Source organism: Silurus meridionalis, chromosome 11, assembly GCF_014805685.1.
Source record: "Silurus meridionalis isolate SWU-2019-XX chromosome 11, ASM1480568v1, whole genome shotgun sequence".
Lineage (NCBI taxonomy): Eukaryota > Metazoa > Chordata > Actinopteri > Siluriformes > Siluridae > Silurus > Silurus meridionalis.
The window spans coordinates 22,574,874-22,595,000 of record NC_060894.1 but is presented as its reverse complement, the minus strand read 5'-3'; the positions used below and the strand labels follow the sequence as shown (position 1 = coordinate 22,595,000).

The 20,127-nt window shown below is 40.3% G+C and overlaps 1 protein-coding gene and 1 long non-coding RNA gene across 2 annotated transcripts in view; one reads left to right on the top strand and one right to left on the bottom strand.

Moving 5' to 3' along the window:
• The window catches only part of lhfpl6 (LHFPL tetraspan subfamily member 6), a 10,789-nt gene extending 4,979 nt beyond the window's left edge, over nucleotides 1-5,810 (bottom strand). Inside the window, exons 1-2 of the mRNA XM_046861325.1 lie at nucleotides 5,519-5,810; nucleotides 4,057-4,577 (exon numbers count right to left, since the gene is read on the bottom strand). Coding sequence (XP_046717281.1) covers nucleotides 4,057-4,441 — 385 coding nt within the window. The 5' untranslated portion in view covers nucleotides 4,442-4,577; nucleotides 5,519-5,810. The remainder of the gene's footprint in view (nucleotides 1-4,056; nucleotides 4,578-5,518) is intronic.
• Nucleotides 5,811-7,433: 1,623 nt separating this feature from the next.
• On the top strand, nucleotides 7,434-13,490 carry LOC124393463. The gene is made up of 3 exons (XR_006927326.1): nucleotides 7,434-7,870; nucleotides 9,358-9,456; nucleotides 11,296-13,490. It is a non-coding gene; the product is annotated as an uncharacterized LOC124393463 (long non-coding RNA).
• Nucleotides 13,491-20,127: the final 6,637 nt, after the last annotated feature.

Genomic DNA, 20,127 nt, shown 5'->3' with positions numbered 1-20,127 from the left:
TGTGATATCTAATCACCTCTTTACCTTCTAGGAGGTTTTAATCGAGCTTCTTAACAAGGTGTTGTTGTTGTAGATGTATCTGTAAGTGTGTATCTGTAGATGTGTGCCTGTAGATGTGTATCACAGTTATCTCAGTATACAGTGGATTTGAACCAATAACCTTCCAATCAGAAGTCCAAGATCCTACGAACTGAGCTTCCTCCTCCCCTCACAGTTCCCTCTATCAGTAATGACGTGTCGGTTTAGCCGCCTTTTTTTTTTGTGAAATGGAAAATGTCTCTCTTCAGGTCGGCTGTGGGATTTTCCAGGACAACAGAAGGAAACAGCAAGGCCCCCCCCAATCAGGATCTGAGGCTTCTGATTAGTTCCATGGTGAGAAATTTACACTGATATGAAGTTTATAGTATGTGTAAAGAATTAAGAATAATAAAGAGATGCAGGAGAAAAGAAGGCTGTGAGGTTATACCCTGTGAGAAAGAAAGAAGGTTCTGTTTTTAATGTGGCCAAAAAACTTTATATCTCCAGCATATTTACAGGGAAGTGAAAACTTTTTTTCCTTGGGTGACTGTAGAGGGGCAGCGAGGATCGCCACTTGTGGATCTCCAAGTGTGGATCTCCAAGTAAGAGAGCGACAACGGTTCTATGTGGAACCCGTATAAAACTGTTTGAATGTTTTACACTATCTACATACAATTCTAAATGAAGTTCAGCACACAGGACCAAACTGAACTAATGTTTGACTGTTTTATTGGTTTTGCCGATTAATCAGCATTGATGATTGATCGCTGGAACTATCAGTTATCAGCAAATATGATAGCGGCCTCTAGAGGCGAGTCACTGACACCACGTGCTGTTTGTGTACTAGATAGAGAGCGCTATTTAATATGTATTATTTTTAGTGCATAAATTAAGTATACTTATTAATGAATATATTTACTGTGTGTGTGTGTGTGTGTGTGTGTGTGTGTGTGTGTGTGTGTGTGTGTGTGATCTCAACAGAAGATCTTAACAGAATGCTGGTGACTGGAGAGGCCACTAAGGGTCTGCTAACGCATTACTCAGAACCCAAGCTGTCAACATACAGCAATACAGTACAACACAGAACATAATTCAACTCCACACACACACACACACACACACACACACACACACACACACACACACAGAGTAGAGGTGTGTATCCAAGAACGGACATGAACTCTTTCTTTTCACCAGCAGATGATAAACTTTCATTAATCAGCAGAGCAATGCGAGATTTATTTCAGAAACACAGAAGTCTCTTTCTTCTTCTTCTTCTCGTTCTTCTTCTCCTCCTTCCTCGCCTTCTTTTTCTTCTCTTCTCCTTCGTCTTCCTTTTCTTCTCCTCCTTCATCTCTTCTTCTTTTTCTTCTCTTCCTCTTCTACTACATTTCCTTCATCCATGTCCTCTTTTTTCCTTCTTCTTCTCTCTATCTTTTTCTTCTCATCATCATCTTCTTCCTCATACCTAAATCCAACACCCTGACATCCATTTATACACTCTGGATCTCAGGAAAGTAAAAAAAAACCTTACCATTGAAATTAATCTTTTTTTCCAAATGTCACCCACAGAAGAATCGAATGTGACTAAACCCCCACAGAAGAACGTGAAAGAGAACCAGGTCGCTTCAAGCCTCTGTTTTCATCAGAATTAAAAACACAACCAGAGTATTAATGACTTATAATTCAGTGTAAATGTCACACAGATACATTTCTGTATGTGTAAAGAGACGTCCTGCAGAACCCTGAGACACAAACCCACACCATCGAGTGGAGACATGAATGCAGAAGTGCACTCACTGAGCTATTCGTCCCTTTAAAGGGAACAAGGGAACATTCCAGACTGATTGCTCAGAGGAGAATGCAGAACTGCATACCGCTGCGTACTGGAGAGGACCTGACAGAGACCAGGCACCCAGAGACCCAGAGACTTCTGTTTATTCATTAATGGAAAGTTTGACATATGTGTGTCTGAGAACAAAAGAGACAGAAAGTACAAAAAATACGTCCTTGTTCTTGTCTCCAGGTTCACAATGTCTTCACACCCTCACACTCTAGTGGTGTTTCCTGTTTAACAACACACTGATTTCTGAACACACACAGCAGCCCGAATCACACACCATTAAGACTAGCATTAGGAGCTGAGTGAGGGACACTGAGACACAGGGACACTGAGACACCCTGATGCAAAGACAAAACAGAGAGACACAGGAACCCAGAGACACTGAGACACAGGAATGCAGACACATTGTGACACAGGGACATATAGATACTGAGACAAGGACAAAGAGACACCAAGATGCAGAGACACAGAAAACAGTGATGACAGAGACAGAAAAAACCTGCATTCTCAGAAATGGATTGTGATGGTGATCTCGAGATCTCAGATGTATCTGCTCGGATATGAAGTCACGTGCCACAATCAGCTCTGTGGAAAAAACTGACGCGATCTGAGCAGCCAATCACGGCTCGATACACACTGTTGCATGTTAGCAATGTTAACAACGTTAACACACTTCATACACACACACAAACACACCTGAGGTGGGAAGAATCTTCTGATGAAATCCGTTAGTAAAGCCTTTCATCTCCAACTACCATCCATCTGTCTCTCATCTAACCTCAACCTGTGTGTGTTTGTAAAGATAAAGACTGGAGATGAACTGATAAGAAAACACACACACACACACACACACACACACACACACACACACACACACACACACACACACACAGTATCTACAGACTTTCCTCTCACACACATCCTGTCACCCTACTGTGGAAGACATTCCTTACATTCCTGAGGGAGACATGAGGAGACCCCTCGGAGAAAACACACATATACACATAGACCCACACATTCACACTGAGAGAGAGAGAGAGAGAGAGAGAGAGAGAGAGAGAGAGAGAGAGAGAGAGAGAAAGAGAGAGAGAGAGAGAGAGAGAGAGAGAGAGAGAGAGAGAGAGAGAGAGAGAGAGAGAGAGAGAGAGAGAGAGAGAGAGAGAGAGAGAGAGAGAGAGAGAGAGAGAGAGAGATAGAAGTCTCTCAATCGCACTCTTTAAAGCCTTATATGAGCAAACCTTTCTTATGCTCTTACACAGTCTCTTACACACCCTCACACACCCTCACACACACACACACACACACACACACACACACACACACACACACACACACACACACACACACACACACACACACACACACACTCACTCACTCACACAGGCACAGTGCAATACCTATCATTATGCTATTACTTTTGTCCTCAAATGTGTGATCAAGTTTGCAGAGAAAAAAAAGGCAAATAAAAAAAGAGTAAGAGCGCAAAAGAGAGAGAGAGAGAGAGAGAGAGAGAGAGAGAGAGAGAGAGAGAGAGAGAGAAAGAGAGAGAGATTTAATTTCTTATCATCTTATCATCCACCAGGAAGTTTGGTAGCTAAAATTTCAACAACAAATACGACCTCACACACACACACACACACACACACACACACACACACACACACACACACACACACACACACACACACCACACACGGTCTATGATCAACAAAACACAACTAAAAACAATGAAGGATGTTTAAGCATGAAAAGCTATCTACTAATCTTCTAACCATCCGTCCATCCACTTCTTTAAATTTACCACCATTTCTTTCAGTCCATCCATCCATCAGTCCATCCATGTGTACAAAACTCAATCCATACCTTCACCCATCCTATTTAAAACATGCAGAGTTTAATGTCCCTCATCAGAGATCAAATGATATCCCCTCCATCCTTTTACTCATCCATCCATCCAGCCATTCAGCCATCCATCCATCCATATATACAAACTGCAACCCATGCATACCCCATCCTAGTTCATAAAGTTTCCATCTATCCTACCATCCATCCATATGTACAAACCTCAATCCATGCCTACACCCTAAGTCTAGTTTAAAGTCCAGTTAAATCCCTGATCCATCCATCCATCCATCTATCCATCCAGCCATCCATCCATCTATATATATATATATGATCTTTTCTCTCAGCCTCACCTCCTACAAGCTGGATTCCTCCTGCCGCTCTCCCGATGGTACGTGATATGATGTCTGTCACGCAGCAGCCCATAAGTGCTGTGAGGGCCACGAGCAGCAGCAGTCCACAGCCGCTTCCCGTCACCACAGTACAGATCCTCCACTCCAGACTGGGGATGCTGAGGAACGAGGCGTAGCGTCCACAATGTTCTATCATGACTGTGCCTCCATGGATCTCGTCTCGCACCGGGTACGAGCAGCGCCGGAACGTCCCGAACGACACCGGCTTCCCCATCTGAGAGCCCAAGAGCCAGTAAGGCATAAAGAATCCCACACAGGAGGTGACGGCGCTCAGCAGAGACATCAGAGCCCACACTACACCAACACACGTCAGACTGGAGCCCATCTCACACACACCCCTGACTCGATCACGTGTGAAGGTTCTACACCAGCACCTTCCTGATCCACATGTTCTGTGAGGAGTTCTTTAGTGCTTAGGTTAGTAAAGCTGAAGGTCTGGTGTCCATCTTTCCAGCTTAGGCCTATAATGAGAAAGGAAATGAGTCACTTGTTACCTCTTAGTGTTTGGCAATGACTGGCAACACCATATCTCCTGCTCAGGAAATGATAAGTGGAATCAGGTGGGTTTGATCTGGGATCAATGAGTCTTCATGAAGAGGAACATTTAGAGGAACCAGACTCCTGCTCTGGTTGAAATTCATAGAACTCATCCTCTCCTGAATATAGAAATCATTACAGTATAAAGGTGTGAAGAAATAAACACAGTTTTGAGTGTGTTGTGAGTGTACTGTAATGTGCTGTGTGAGTGTGTTGTGAGTGTGTTGTGTGAGTGTGTTGTGAGTGTGCTGAGTGTTGTGAGTGTGTTGTGAGTGTTGTGTGTTGTGAGTGTGTTGTGAGTGTGTTGTGAGTGTGTTACGAGTGTGCTGTGTGTTACGAATGTGTTGTAAGCGTGTTGTGAGTGTGTTACGAGTGCGCTGTGTGTTGTGAGTGTGTATCCTGGGACACTGAGGTGTACATTATTCAGGTTTTACAAACTGAAGAAACAACCAGGTGTGTATGTGTGTGTGTGTGTGTGTGTGTGTGTGTGTGTGTGTGTGTGTGTGTGTGTGATTTTTCTCTTCTAAATGTGTAAGTTCTCCTAATCGTGTGTATTAGAATGTGATAGTGTTAACAATAATACAGATGGTATGAGTTGTTAATGTATCACACACACACACACACACACACACACACACGGTGGTTAAATATTCCCCATTGAATCTACTAGTGTAAATAAAAACTCTGAATCACACTCACACTTCACCCCTCTGGAATCTAGGGCACTAATATGTAACTGAACACACACACACACACACACACACACACACACACATGAGTCTTTTACAGCTTTTAGTATGTAGTTAATATAAAAACAACCAGAATCGATCACACTTGAGGAACGTGGAAGTGTTAAAGCGCTTACGAGTCCCGCAGAAGATCAAAGGCGCCGAAACAACTTTCATCCACAGAAAAAGATCTTCAGAAGCTTCACGCGCTGCTTTAAGTTTCCTCGACTGACAGAGCGAGCCGTCGCCACACACACACACACACACACACACGCTCTCATACACTCTCACACATACTCACACACACTAACACACACTCTCTAATACACACTCGTGCTCGCGCCGCCCCGGTGATCGAAGTGCGCTCGTGCGCTCATCCCCGGTAAACCCCGCCCACTTCCGATATTTTGTAACGAAAACAAAAACGCTGTGTGTGTGTGTGTGTGTGTGTGTGTGTGTGTGTGTGTGTGTGTGTGTGTGCTGCAGGAAAACACTGAACATGCTGCTGGGGTGAAGTGACGGAGTGATGAAGTGATGGCACGGGGAAGAAACACGGAGAGGAACCAGACTCAAAAGGGAACCCATCCTTATCTGTGTGTGTGTGTGTGTGTGTGTGTGTGTGTGTGTGTGTGTGTGTGATACAGTACACCTAATATGCATACACACACACACACCTACACACACACACACACACACACACACACACACACACACACACACACAGACACATGAAACACACCTACACACACATACGCATACGCATACACACACACACATACACACACACATGAAACACACCTACACACACATACGCATACACACACACACACACGCGCGCGCACACACACACACACACACACATACGCGCACACACACACACACATTTCCCTCAGGAGAGCAGTATGATCAGATCTTGGCCTGAATACGAGGAAGAGAAAACAGAGACAACAGGAGGGGACTTTTTTTTATCTTCTCCTCACTGGAGAGCAGCATGATGTCTAAACAGCCTTCAGATTGAGGTCAGGAGCTTCAGTTAATGTTCACACCAAACATCACAATGATCTCTGAGTGTAAATCGGTGAGTATTTCAGACTCCTGGCAACAGAATGGTGTGAAACACAAAAAAATCCGGTAAGCATCAGATCTTCACGTTGACAAACCCAGAGGAGAACATCAAGACTTGGAGGTACAAGGAGCTGACAGGAAGGACATGCTTACTCAGATAACTACTGTTTACGACCGTGGTGAGAAGAAACGTATCTATGAGGTGGAATGGCCACATCAGGTTTCCATCCTGTCAGATTAGATCTTTCATGAGGATCATCTGAACCGCCGGTGGAGACCAGAAACATTGATTTACATTTACATTAACAGCATTTGGAAGACGTCCCTGTCCAGAGCGGCTCACACATGAGGAGATGAGGGTTAAGGGCCTTGTTCAGACGCCCCTATTCCAGCAGACGTCTGTCACCTGCAGCCCACCAGTGTGCACTTATAGCACATAGAGGAGGAGTGGAACAGGAACCTGATTAAAGCTGTTGCTAGGCTAATCGTCTGGCTGCCTCACACGCAGACAGACATGGTGACGATTCTCCAGAACAGCAACGTTTCCCTCAGACGTGTCATTACTTCCCTAAGAAAAACTGAAATTACGCCGTTATTACACTGAGCATCAACCGCTAACGGAGCTGTGGGTTCTGAATGATTCAGACACAGAGAGAAGTGATGTAGTGATAAATGTGGAATGTGTGTGTGTGTGTGTGTGTGTGTGTGTGTGTTTTGGAGCCAGCTACTGTCTAAGACACTGTAATTATCCACACAGATCTCAGCCGAGTCGACGCTAACACACCGTCTCACACCCTCAGAGCTAAACGACAAAAAAGACGAGAGAGAGACAAAGATAAAGGGATACAGGAAAAAAAGACAAAGATGAAAGAGAGACATAATCTAAAGAAAGACAGACAGAGGCAGAAAGAAAAAATGAAGAGAGAGAAAGAAAGAGGCAGACGGAGAGAGACAGATGCAGAAAGAGAAATGGAGACAGGCAGGTAATAGAGAGAGATCAGGAGAAAAAAGACATATATATATGAGAAAGAGACAGATGATAAGAGAGACAAATGGATAGAGAGATGAAGAGAGAGATGGAGAGAAAAAAGAGATACAGAAAAAGACAAATGAAGCTACAGTTGGAATCACTGTTATTATTATGACACAGTCATCACATATTTCCTTTTTCCTGGCTGGTTTTCTCTCAGATCTCTGGACCTGCAGTCTGATGGGTTCGTGGGCCTCTGCCCTGCTCCGTGTCTGTAATCGATCCTGTGCTGGAAAACTTCTAATTCTCACCTGATAGCAGCCTTGAAGTTCAAATTAGACCAAAACTCTACCCGTCTGGAGTCTGAGAAACCTCCCGGCACCACAAGGAACATCACACACATGTAATAACCATCTGTGTGTCCTTCAGATGCAGGAAAATGATGTGATGAAGAGTGAGTGAGTGTTTTATTCCTCTTTCACCACAACAGTTTATTAACCATCAAAGTTCTTTTCTTCATTACAGAACAACATGGTAAACTTTTTATCCATTTATAGTTACACAAATACTGTTTTTAGTTTGGAGACCGATTAAATATGTTTTGGGTTGAAGGGACACTGAGTATTTTTTTTTTTTTTTTTTAACAAACTGATCCTTTAAAAAGCAGGAAGAAGATCAGAACCAAAACCCAAACGATCACCGAGAACAATAGGAGTGCAGTTATTAGAGCCATCTAGTGGTCAGGGATATGAGTTACAGCTAAACACCCAGATGTGAGATGATGTGTGTGAAATTGCGTCGTGTGTGTGTGTGTGTGTATGTGTGTGTGTGTGTTTAAATGCGTCGTGTGTGTATTTGTGTGTGTGTGTGTGTGTTATTATGCATGTCAGATACAGTCATGTGATTATGCTGGTGATGCCATAGAAACCTATTAAGGCAAAAAGCTAAAATACTTCTTTTTTTATGTTCTATCTATCTATCTATCTATCTATCTATCTATCTATCTATCTATCTATCTATCTATCTATCTATCTATCTATCTATATATCTATCCTGTACTGACCAATCCACTCCAGCAGAGGGCGATATTTAGCTAAAGGTAAAATATATTTATATTTAAATGGTTGCTGCTATAAATATATGCTGGCCTACAATTAGTTTAGTACAAAACTACCAGCTGTGACAAGGGAAAACATCTGTACAGTTAAGAATGATGGTACATGGAAACTACAAAACTACAAAGTAAACTGGAACTACTTTTAACCAAATAAGTTCAAAAGAACAGGCGGAGGAGATGTCACATCTGTCACATCTGTCACATCTGTCACATCTGTCACTTGACATTTTGTTCTGAATTTGTTTTGTATATCAGTACTATTTTTAAGACTGATTTTATTATCAAATTATGGCCCCAGAATCCATCCTGCAACCCAGGGCTCCTCACCTCACGTACATCAGTACCACCCTTGTGACAGAATGAATCTGCACAAATCTCACACAAAATCTTGGAGAACATCTTCCCAGAAGAGTGGAGGGTATTATAACAGAAACATGTAGAATAAATGTAGAATAAGATGTTCAGTTAGAAGCACATGGCATCTCATGGTCAGGTGTCCACAACGTTATGAAGTGACAGAATACTAGCAATCAGCTCGAATGAGTTCTCTGAGCGTTCTTAGGGTAAGTGTGCTCAGATGTTTCTTCAGTTTTTATCTTGGTTAGAGTTTAATGCAGAAATAAGTCGTAAAAAAGTGCACACACACATGCACACACACACACACACACACACACACACACACACACACACACACACACACACACACACACACACACACACACCGGTGTCTTCTGTCTGTCCTGTATCTCTGTAATCTTCACTTATAATCTTCAGCAATTCATCAAATCAGAAGAATTAATCATCATCATCATCTTCACACTCAGACCACCAGAGACGAGTTGGGCCAAGGGGAACATCACAGAGGGGCGCTTAAATTTTCACCCCAAAGAGATGAAATTGAACGGAAATGATCCAGACCCCAGGTGAGTCAGTGAACAGAATTAATGGCACCCTTTATGGAAATAAATAACATGCAGTAAATATTATTTTGCGATTAAACAAATGGTTTTGTTGCATAGTTTTATATTCACACTCGCAAAAAGTCACAAAGGGCTTTATTACAGTCATTTCATCTAAAAAAATTATTACAACTAATATTTGATGAAAGTTTCTTATGAAGAGATGAACAGAAGTTCAAGAAGCTTCTTGGTTGCAGATTTCTTATTTCCATTAAAGGCTTGTGACATAAAGTTCCGTCTCTTTTACACTGAATCACTTTGGAATATCTTCAAAAAGAAAAAAATGGCTGATGAATGGGTTTAATCTGTTTACTCCAATAATTTGCTCCAAAGGATTTTTTAGAGTTTATTTTTGATATGTGTTTTAAATAATTTTGCTTTATAATGTTCTAGACAATTGCGTATCATTTTGAAGCTGACTGTAGATTCGGCCACTGGAGCTTTTTCAGGTGCACTCTCAAAGGCTCTTCGGTTGTTCCTCTGGAGGAACCCTTAATGGTTCTATGTAGAACCATAAAACAGAAAGGGTTCTGAAGTCAAAAACAGTACAGGAGAAGACACTGAGGTCTCTCCCACTAAAGCCATGAGAGAACAAAAAACACCACAAGAGATGATGTGGATGAGAAAACAATCCAGGCATCTGTTTGTTTTTGGAAACAGCTTTTAATTATCCCAGGAACCCATGAAGAACCTTTTCCTCAAAGAGTGTAGTGAACAAGTAACAGCATTGAAATTATCTTCATCTTCACAAAATCAGCTCCAAAGTCATCTCTGGTATCTAACACTTTTCTACATGGGTATTGTACGTTTTTGTAATAAATATATAAATAAATGTTATTAAAATACGAGAGGGACAGAAGGAGACGTTCCACCTGGTGGAAGAACAGAAGTTGGACAGAGAGCCACGTCTCCACAGATGGCCGGCGATGACTCCCGTCTGACTCGAATATGAGCAACGTGGTGTTAATTAGCACAGATAACGTGTGAAACGCTTTTTTCCTCACAAAGCGCTCAAAAGTCACTGAAGTCTGGCAGCTTTGGAGAAAATACGTCTCGATTTATATCTGAATCTCAGAGCAGCACAGAGACGTCAGTTTCACTGCTGAAGATCAGCTGATACACGGGTTAGGTACAGGTTTCTGAAGGTTGGGGTGTAGGTTAGGGGCGGGGTTAGAGGTTGTCATGGTGTTGATTGAATTTAAATTTTAACGAGATTGTATTTGTTTTTTTTAATTCTGATTAATCAGATTAGAATCCGTTGATTAATAAAAGCTGCTCTGGCATTAGATGTGTAACTCTATGATATGGTTTCTATAGTAACAGCTCATTGACGTATTTGTTTGGTGGAAAATTTGTGTAATTGTTTAATCAGTTAAATTTATGAAATATTAAATTAATAAAAATTCATAAATGTAGTGTGGTTACATGCAATTTAGTTGAATTTAGTTATATTTAGTTAATTTAGTTTAGTTGTTAAATGATTTGGTATATACTCTATAATACTACTAATAATACGATATGTTTTCTATAATAACAGCTCATTCACAGCGACTTGTACAGTGGATGATACACAAAATCAACAATCAAGCAAAATTGTGAAATTGTTTATACAGCGATATTTTTGGTGCGATTAAAGGAAGGAGTCTCCAGTGTCATTGCGTTGTCACAGTCGTTACACTTCTTTGGTTAAAAAGTATGAGGTGTGATTGTTTAATGAATTGTTGTGATATGGGAGGAAAAGCATGAGTTTGGCTGTAGTAGTAACTCTGGAGCTCTGACTGTGTTTTTCCCTCCGTTTGACAGCTGAAACGTTCACGGCGCTGAACTGCGATTAAACTGCGGTTAATCGCCGAGCCGGTGATGGAGGGAGAATCGGACGAGGCCGAGCTTTAATGGAGAAATGCATTACAACCGTAACCGGATTAGACTGGCCGTAATCCAATCACTCGGACCCGTGATCGTTTGCTTTGCGTCACCGATCAGACACGATTTCCTGGAGAGTTAAAACGAAGCAGCGTTTCTGCTGGACCAGATTAAACTCTAAACACACCGAGGACCAGAGGGAGATCCGGAGAAATGACACGATACACTAGCTTTCCAAAAGGGAACAACTGAAGTTGCTATGGAGACCGTTTGCCTGTACATAATCCCTTTTTTTAAAATAATAAATTATTTTGACGAGTTCAGGCAATATTTATAAAATTTTATTGATTTATTTAAAATAAATTATTGCTTCTTGGTAAACTTTGCTGCAATTTTCCACTGTAACTAACAACATGATTGAGTATTTAGCATACAATTAATTAGCAATCACGTTAAACACAGTTAATTAGCATCCATGCTAGCAATGTGACAACATTACAGGAATGCTAATAATCGATATCATTTAGTTTGGATATTGATGAATTGGTTTATCAGGATCACATAACAAAAAATCAAAAACTCAAACACGAGGTGAGGTGTGAGGTGTGAGGTGAGCTTTAAATACCTGTGTTAATTAAAGAACGATGAGTGACATGCGATGAGGTCATGTGACATGCAGGGACTGATGGTAGGCGTAGTCCTGTTTAAAATAACATAAACAGTCAGTTATAATTACACATGATAATGTGATTTTCCACAATAAATACTGAAGGATTTTTCTTGGTCCTGAACCAAAGTTTTGGCACCCACACTGGACAGAATCTAGCTGTTGGTTTTGTTTAGTAGCGACCACATCAAAGGTATAATAATAATAATAATAATAATAATAATAATAATAATAATAATAATATAGAAAGTTTGAACTCCGGCGTCTGTAATCCAATATTCTTCATCATCGTCTCATAAACAACTTTTCTTCCTCGCAGTTATAGGAGAATATTACCCATAATGCAACACAATTGCATAGGTCATTATGCTTTTTTTTCCTCTCTGATGGACTTTAATTCAAATCAAATCAGCTCCCTTTTCATAAAGACACAATCCCGGTGTGACGGAGAGAAGATCGAGCGACGGCTAAAAGTAGCAGGCTAATTAAGATCGACCTTTCACTAATGCTCTGAGAAAAAAAAAGAAGGACCTCGTGATTAGCGCTTTTATTCCCTTTCACATGTTCAATGACACCCTCTTATCCCTCAGGTTTCTCTCTTTGTATCAGATGGAGCAATTATCCGCTGTTCCATTAGGTGGGAACGTCCCTTTAATTCACTCTGCGCCGGATCGTGAGCTCGAGGCCGCTGTGCATTTTGTTCTCGTCATGGACACATACGAGAGAGAGAGAGAGAGAGAGAGAGAAAGAGAGAGACGAACCTGAGAAATGATCAGATCACCAACATCTGAAGTGCTCTATCACATCCGCCCACCTCCTCACCGATGCCCAGAGCACTAATGCAGTCTCTCTGCACGCAGCAGCGACGCCTTTCAGGAGAAAATGCTCCTCTAATGTTCTGCAGATCTGCATTATTATAATTAGGACACGTCAGTTAGGAATAATAAGAGCATCTGATGCTCCTGTAGGACTTTCTTTTCGTAATAAAGAGCAGGAGAAGTGTGTAGCGCTCCATTTTGCTGAAAATGGCTCGTTATTAAAGGAGATGTGTTTAAGAGCAGAAAAGAAGAAACGGGGACTTACGCTTTTCCTTTTCTCCTCCGATGCTCATTCACTCACAGGACACGAAATTTATCTAAAGGTTCAGAGGCCTTTTTTTTACACTGTACTTTTATCAGTTTATAATTGAAAGCTTTTTATAAAGTTTTTTTTGAAGCCCTGTCATTTACAGTTCTGTAACCGAACTTGTAACAATGGTGTAACGAATCTTTTTAACTTTTTAATAGGATAAAAAAAAAACCTTTTTTACAGCCTTTTAAATTTTAGTTTCAACTTTTGTGTGTGTTTAATTTGTTAAAACATTTGTAAAACATTATTTAAAGTTTGTTACAGTGTTATATGTTTTTTAGACGTTTTGGAACATTTTATAAAATTCATTGTCTTAATAGCAGATTCGAAGGAACTTTTCGATAAGTTGTAAGATTATTTAAAATGTTTGTTGAGCTTTACTGTGTGTACAAACAGAACCTTCAGACAATCTTTTATATCTGTAGCTTTTATAGCAATATCTCTGTAAAAAGTGTGGAAACATCAAGGATTTTATGTTTTTTTTACACACCTGGATGTTCCTTTAATTTCTACACAACAAAGTCAATAAAAGCTAAAAACACACAATTGGACAGTGATTGAGCAGAAGAAGTTCTGTGGAGTCCAAATAGGAAATTTGTGTCTCTACCAGAAGAACTTGTGTCAGATGGAAAACAGGAGAGAAGATCATGCGTCTGGGCTGCAGCTCATTGGAACTCATTGGAAGCGACTTCACTGTACAACAAGACGATGAGCCGAACGCACGTCTGAGTTCTACGTCTACGTGTTGTTTAGAGAGCAAACAGACGTCTGGAATGATATCTATCATGGAACGACCTGCCCTGTCACTGCACCTCAATCTGCTGGAATGAATGAGAAAATCTCCATCTGGTGAAGAACATCTTTGGAGAGTTTTAAAAGAGGCACAGAAAAGTATTTCAGCTGAACGTTTGGAGAAATGAAGTGTCCAGATGTTGAACATGTGTAAAGCTGTTCTTCATGCTGAAGGAGAATTTTCACTGAAAATAAAGTGGAACATCTGGACATTTCTAGATTTGTTTGAGTTTGTTGCATATAAACAAAAGGAACATTTATGTGTCTCTCAAAAACAATAAGAGACAAACTTTTCACCAGAATTTCCATATATTTTACCCAGAAATACCCATGATCTTTACCACTACAGATAATAAACATTGTGTTCTTGGTATTAAAGCCACATTGACAGTTTATTAATAAAAGTTTCTATAAAAAAATTAATTATATGTATATAAAATGTATTACACCATATTCCTTTTAAGAAATATTTCTCCTCACTGCTCCTCCTCTCTCTTTCACTGCTCATCAACACCAATCACGGCGTCTCGTCCCCCAGAGATGGAGGAGAGCTCCTCAGCACCTACGCCCGGGTTCTGATCACCTGTCCGGGCTTGCCCGAGCACACTGAGTGCTCCACACCTCCACCTCCTGCTCACAAGGGCCTCATTCAGGCCTAAAGTGCAGTAATTAAGCAGCGACACACAGCTGAGGCTCCGGCAGCCATTTTACATCCCAGAGCAGGACGCAACTCTCCCAATTATAATTGTTATTATTCTGATCATCTCATTTCGAATTCCCTGGGAGAAGTTTCCTCTCACTCCTTCGCTCTCTGTGTTGCCGCTGGCTAGCATGGGAATGGAGCGTGAGTGAAGTGAAGTGGAAGTGCGCTGAAGATGAGCGCTGCTCCCTCGTTTCACACTTCGGGTTAAAGCTTTGTGCCTGGAAGCGAGTGATGCAGCTGCTGTGAGACGAGGTTTTTCTCTCTCAGATGCTCGTGTCTCATTCAGGTTTGTCGAGGATGTGAATAAAGTTTATCCTGAAGATGATGAAGTGATTAAAGCGTCATGTCTCTTACAGCAAGTAGAGCATGAGATCTGTGTCTCTACAGCATCTAACAGCAAACAATTATTCTTTAGTGCTGGATGGGACACGCCTCATTTCACACATCTTACACTTGTATACAATCAGAAATGATCCGGTGTCTCACCAGCTTCTCTATTACATTTACATTTCATCAGAATCACCACAATCAGAACACTCTATTGATCCCATGGGGAAATTGTTTAACCTTTATTCTCTACCTTATTTCTCTGTGAAAACAATAAGACTTTTCTGGTTTTTGAGACACATGCATGTTCCTTTAGTTTCTATGCAACTCTGCAAAAGGCAAAAACCCACAGTGACTGAAAGGAGTCCAAATGGGACATTTTCACCACTAACAGAAGATCTTCTGTAAGAAGGAGAACATAAGAGAAGATGTTATGGCATTTGGAAGATGCCTTTATCCAGAGTGACATACAAAAGTGCTTTACTCTTTATCAATGAATATCAATCAGAATTATTTTTCTAGGTTGCAACTCTGCTGGAAGGAATTATAGCACACTTTTCTCATATATATATATATATATATATACACACACTGTATATTAGGGTGTAACCACACACATATTCGTACCAAAATGTTTCCAAATGCAATCCCGAGTTAGCGCAGTGTCGCTGTGGCTCCTCGCTTCGTACCGGAAATAAGATTTGTTTTGCACATGCATAAAAACATCAAAGAATTCACCAGCGCTACCAGGAAGTGTCTCAAGAACTTCTCCTAAAAGGAGAGGGAGTGAATAGATAAAGGATGGATGGAAGGAAGACTTTTAATAAAATATGAAGATAGAACAGAACAGTAGAGAAAAATAGAATAGAACAGTTGAGTAGATCATATATTTAGAAAATTAAATATTAAATGTAAAACACACACACACACACACACACACACACACACACACACACACACACACACACACACACACACACACAGGCACACAAATGCAAACTATTTCATTAATTTTTTCATTCAATCATTTAAATTTGTGCCAATTTAACTGATTATTCAATTTAGTCAATAATAAAAAAAAAGTGTATTGCATTTTTTTTTTTTAATGTTTTAAAAATGTAAACTGTTGATGTTGACAAATGTTAATAATAATAAACTGCTTTAATTAAAAATGACAAGTAATTTAATGTTTTGCATTTTACTGAACAGTGAAGTTTGTGTACGGTTTCACCTCTAATAAATACATCAAATAAACAGGATAAATTACACACATCTGGCGGCTATTTTACATCCCACAGCAGCACAGGACGCAACTCTACCAATTATTATTATTATTATTATTATTATTATTATTAGACTATTATTAGGTCATTAGGATTAGTTTATAGAAGGTTTTTTTTGCTTACAAGGCACTTATTTGTATAAAGTCAGAAAGCTGTACACACACTATAAATACTTATGTGTTTCTTCTCCAAAATGTCAGCACAAAGTTGGAGGCACACAAGTGTATAGGACAAGTTTGGCTGCAGAAGCGAAGAAATAAAATTTCCCAAACCTGCTCCATGAAGACCTGCTTTTCAGGGGTTGGAGTGGAAGATCTCCAGCTATAGAGCTCCAACCCTATTGAACAGCTTTGGGATGAATGTGAACACTGACTGCACCAAAGGAACCTCCTCACCTTCTCACCTCAGAACCTGACTTTACTGACACACTCAAGTTCTTCTTCCTAGAAGAATGGAGCTTCTTATAAGAGTGAATGGAGATTAAAATGGGATGTTCAAAAAGAAGCATATACTAATCTAATGCTCAGGTCTCCATAAACTTTTGGTGATACAGCGTTTTTGAGTGAGAGAGTCTTGAGCTGTTACTGCTCACATTCTGAACATAAATTAAAGAGAGATTTCTGTTCAGGTTGGACGATTGAATGAGTTGAGAAGCCGAGCTGCTCCATGTCACCAGGCTTTTAGTCCGACTGCACTGAAAAGCACCTTTATAAATAGGAAAAGATTTAAAAAAATGCATTTTATATCAAGCTGAAAAAGATCATATAAATATAAATCCAGTCTCTTTTCTCTCCTCCAGCTTTATACATTCATTTTACTTTGATCGAAAAGATCCTTCTTCTCAATTCCTGGTTTTTCTTCTTCTTTAAAAAACTTTTAAAAACGAGCAACACATTTTTGTCTTTAACATGTGAAAAAGGGAAATATATAAATTAAGTGTGTCCAGCTGTCCTTTCTACACCTCCATGTGTGGGAGAATGAGAGGATTTTCTGGCTTTTCGCTGTTTTCATGACTTTTTTTGGTCCCTATTGTTCGCCGTCCTCCGGGGTTTAACACGTCCAGCGGGAGACGTTGCGTGTAGGAGGTTCCTCTGACTCATTAACACCATGATTAAAAGTTATAGAGTTAAAGTTCACTCGGCGCTACTGCAACCTGAAAGCTTCTCGTTTGTGAAAAGCATCGCTATTACTATTGTGCACATTTTCATATGACTTTTTTTCTTTAAATTCAAATCTAATAAAATGGACAAAGTTACACTCCGAGACACACTTTTACACTCTCAGTGCTCCTGAAGTGTTCTCATTCAGAATAAACACTGCAGAAGAACCTTCAAGAGCTCCTCAGTGACGCACGTGAATTGCTTTGTAGTTTTACATTTACATTTACGACATTTGGCAGACACCAAAACATCTGAGCAGGTGATGCTTAAAAACCCATCACTGGTATCTTGGTGGGGCTGGAGAGATGGTAGCTTAGTGGTTAAGACATTGGACTATGGATATGAGTTCAAATCCAAGCCACACCAATCTGACAACCCTGGGCCCCTGAGCATGGCCCTTAACCACATAGTTGCTCTGACTTAGGGCGTGTGCCAACTGCCAAATAAATGTAACTCACAACCTTCTCATCAGTCCAATATCTAAGTTATGTAGTTATATTATTAATATAATTTATAACAAAGCTATTGTGGTTAAGTGACAGTTAAATAGACACGACAGAAGCCCCACCTCTTTTTTTATCATCCAACCAATCACTGCTTAGCAACTGTTGCTATGCATCACGTCATTTAGGGAATTTTAAAGTTGGGAAAACCCTGCAAACCCTGGAAGTGTTGTTGGTAGTGTTTTTTGTTTAATGGAGGTAGATCGGTACCGTGTCATATTGTATCATATCGCATCGTATCCTATCCTATTGTATCGTATCGTACCAAAAGTATCTATTCGTATCACACCCTAATGTATCGTATCGTAACGTATCGTATCGAATCGTATCGTATCGTATCGTATCGTATCGTATCGTATCGTGTTGTATCATACCATAACGTAACGGTTCGTATGGCATCGCATCATAACGTATCGTATCCTATCGTATCGTATCGTATCGATTTGTATCGCATCATTTCGTATCGTAACAAACGTATCGTATCGTATTGTATCGTACCATAACGTATCGCATCGCATCGTAACGTAACTAATCGTACCGTTACGTATCGTATCGTATCGTATCGTATTGTACCATATTACTAATAAGTATGGTACCTCATAACTAATTGTACTGTTACATATTGTATCGTATCGCATCGTATCGCATCGTATCGCATCGTATCGTATTGTATCGTATTGCATCGTATTGTATCGTAACTAATTGTACTGTTACATATTGTATCGTATCGCATCGTATCGCATCGTATCGCATCGTATCGCATCGTATTGTATCGTATTGCATCGTATTGTATCGTAACTAATTGTACTGTTACATATCGTATCGTATCGTATCGTATCGTATCGTATCGCATCGCATCGTATCGTATCGTATCGTATCGTATCGCATCGTATCGTACAGCAGTATTTTATTTTAAGCTTCGTGTAATATGCCTCCTGAGTTCAGTCTGTCTTTTCAATATTGTCCTTATGCAACCATTTGGAATGAATAAAAATAAAATACACGTTTGGACAATTTAACACGTTCCCCCGCAACTACTGTTTACACACCACTGTGAAGTGACCGTCTGTGACCAGAGCACTGCAGACAGATCTTCATCAATTATTATTACCATTGTTCTGCTCCTGTACTGGTTCCTGATTGTTCTGTACTTGTGCATGCTGGTTATTTAGTGGTTCCTAATGATTCTCTACTGGTTCTTGATGGTTCTATACTGGTGCAAGATTTTTTTTTTTATTGTTTCTGATGGTTCTGTAATGATTATTGATTTTTACTAATTGTTTCTGATGGTTCTGTTATGGTTGCTAATAGCTCTGCATTGATTCCTAATTGTGCTGCACTAGTGCAAGATGTTTCAGTAATGGTTCCTAATTGTTCTGTAATGGTTTCTGATGGATCTGTACTGGTTCCTGATGGTTTGATAACGGTTCCTGGTGGTTCTGTACTGGTTCCTGATCGTCCTGTACTGTTCTTTGGTTTTGTTTTTTGGTTTTGTTATGGTTTCCAGTGGTTATGTAGTGGTTCCTAATCATTCTGTACAAGTGCTTAATGATTCTGTGATGTTTCTGATGTTTCAGTAATTGTTTCTAAAGTTTCTGTAATGATGGTTCTTTATACGTACATTGAAAAAAATGTTCAGCAGGAAATATCCAGATGTGCAATTTATTTACATTTCAGTGAAGTTGTTTTAATGTTGCCCTCAGAGTTTAGCTGCACGCTGTAAAGTTCAGTTGTTTACAGGACGATGTGTCGCTCTGTGACCCGAGCGATGAGGGGAAAGCCGTTAAACAGGGTCATTACTGCGCGTGTGAGATGCATCATCGTTACACGCTGATTGCCGTTGCTATAGTTGCTATAGTGGATGTGGCGGTAATGAGCACTTCCTCGGCGGCCATGAAAGCCGCGTTTACGACCTCGATGAGACACGAGGATCCATCAGAGCTGCTCGGTATCTGATGCTTCTGGAAATGAACGCTGCTCAGACCTGTCACAGCTTCCGACTGCAGAAAATGAAGGAAACGATCATAACTGCACAGGGTTTGAGGGTTTGTTTAACAGCTAATGTTCTGTTGCTCGCATGGCTTTTAAAGTAAAGATCAAATGCTTAAATGGAACTCAGGAACTCGAACAAGTTTTGTTTGCAACCTGCAGATCAATAGGCGTATTTTTGTGAACCTTCATGGCCATATCCCTCAAGCATTAATGAGTA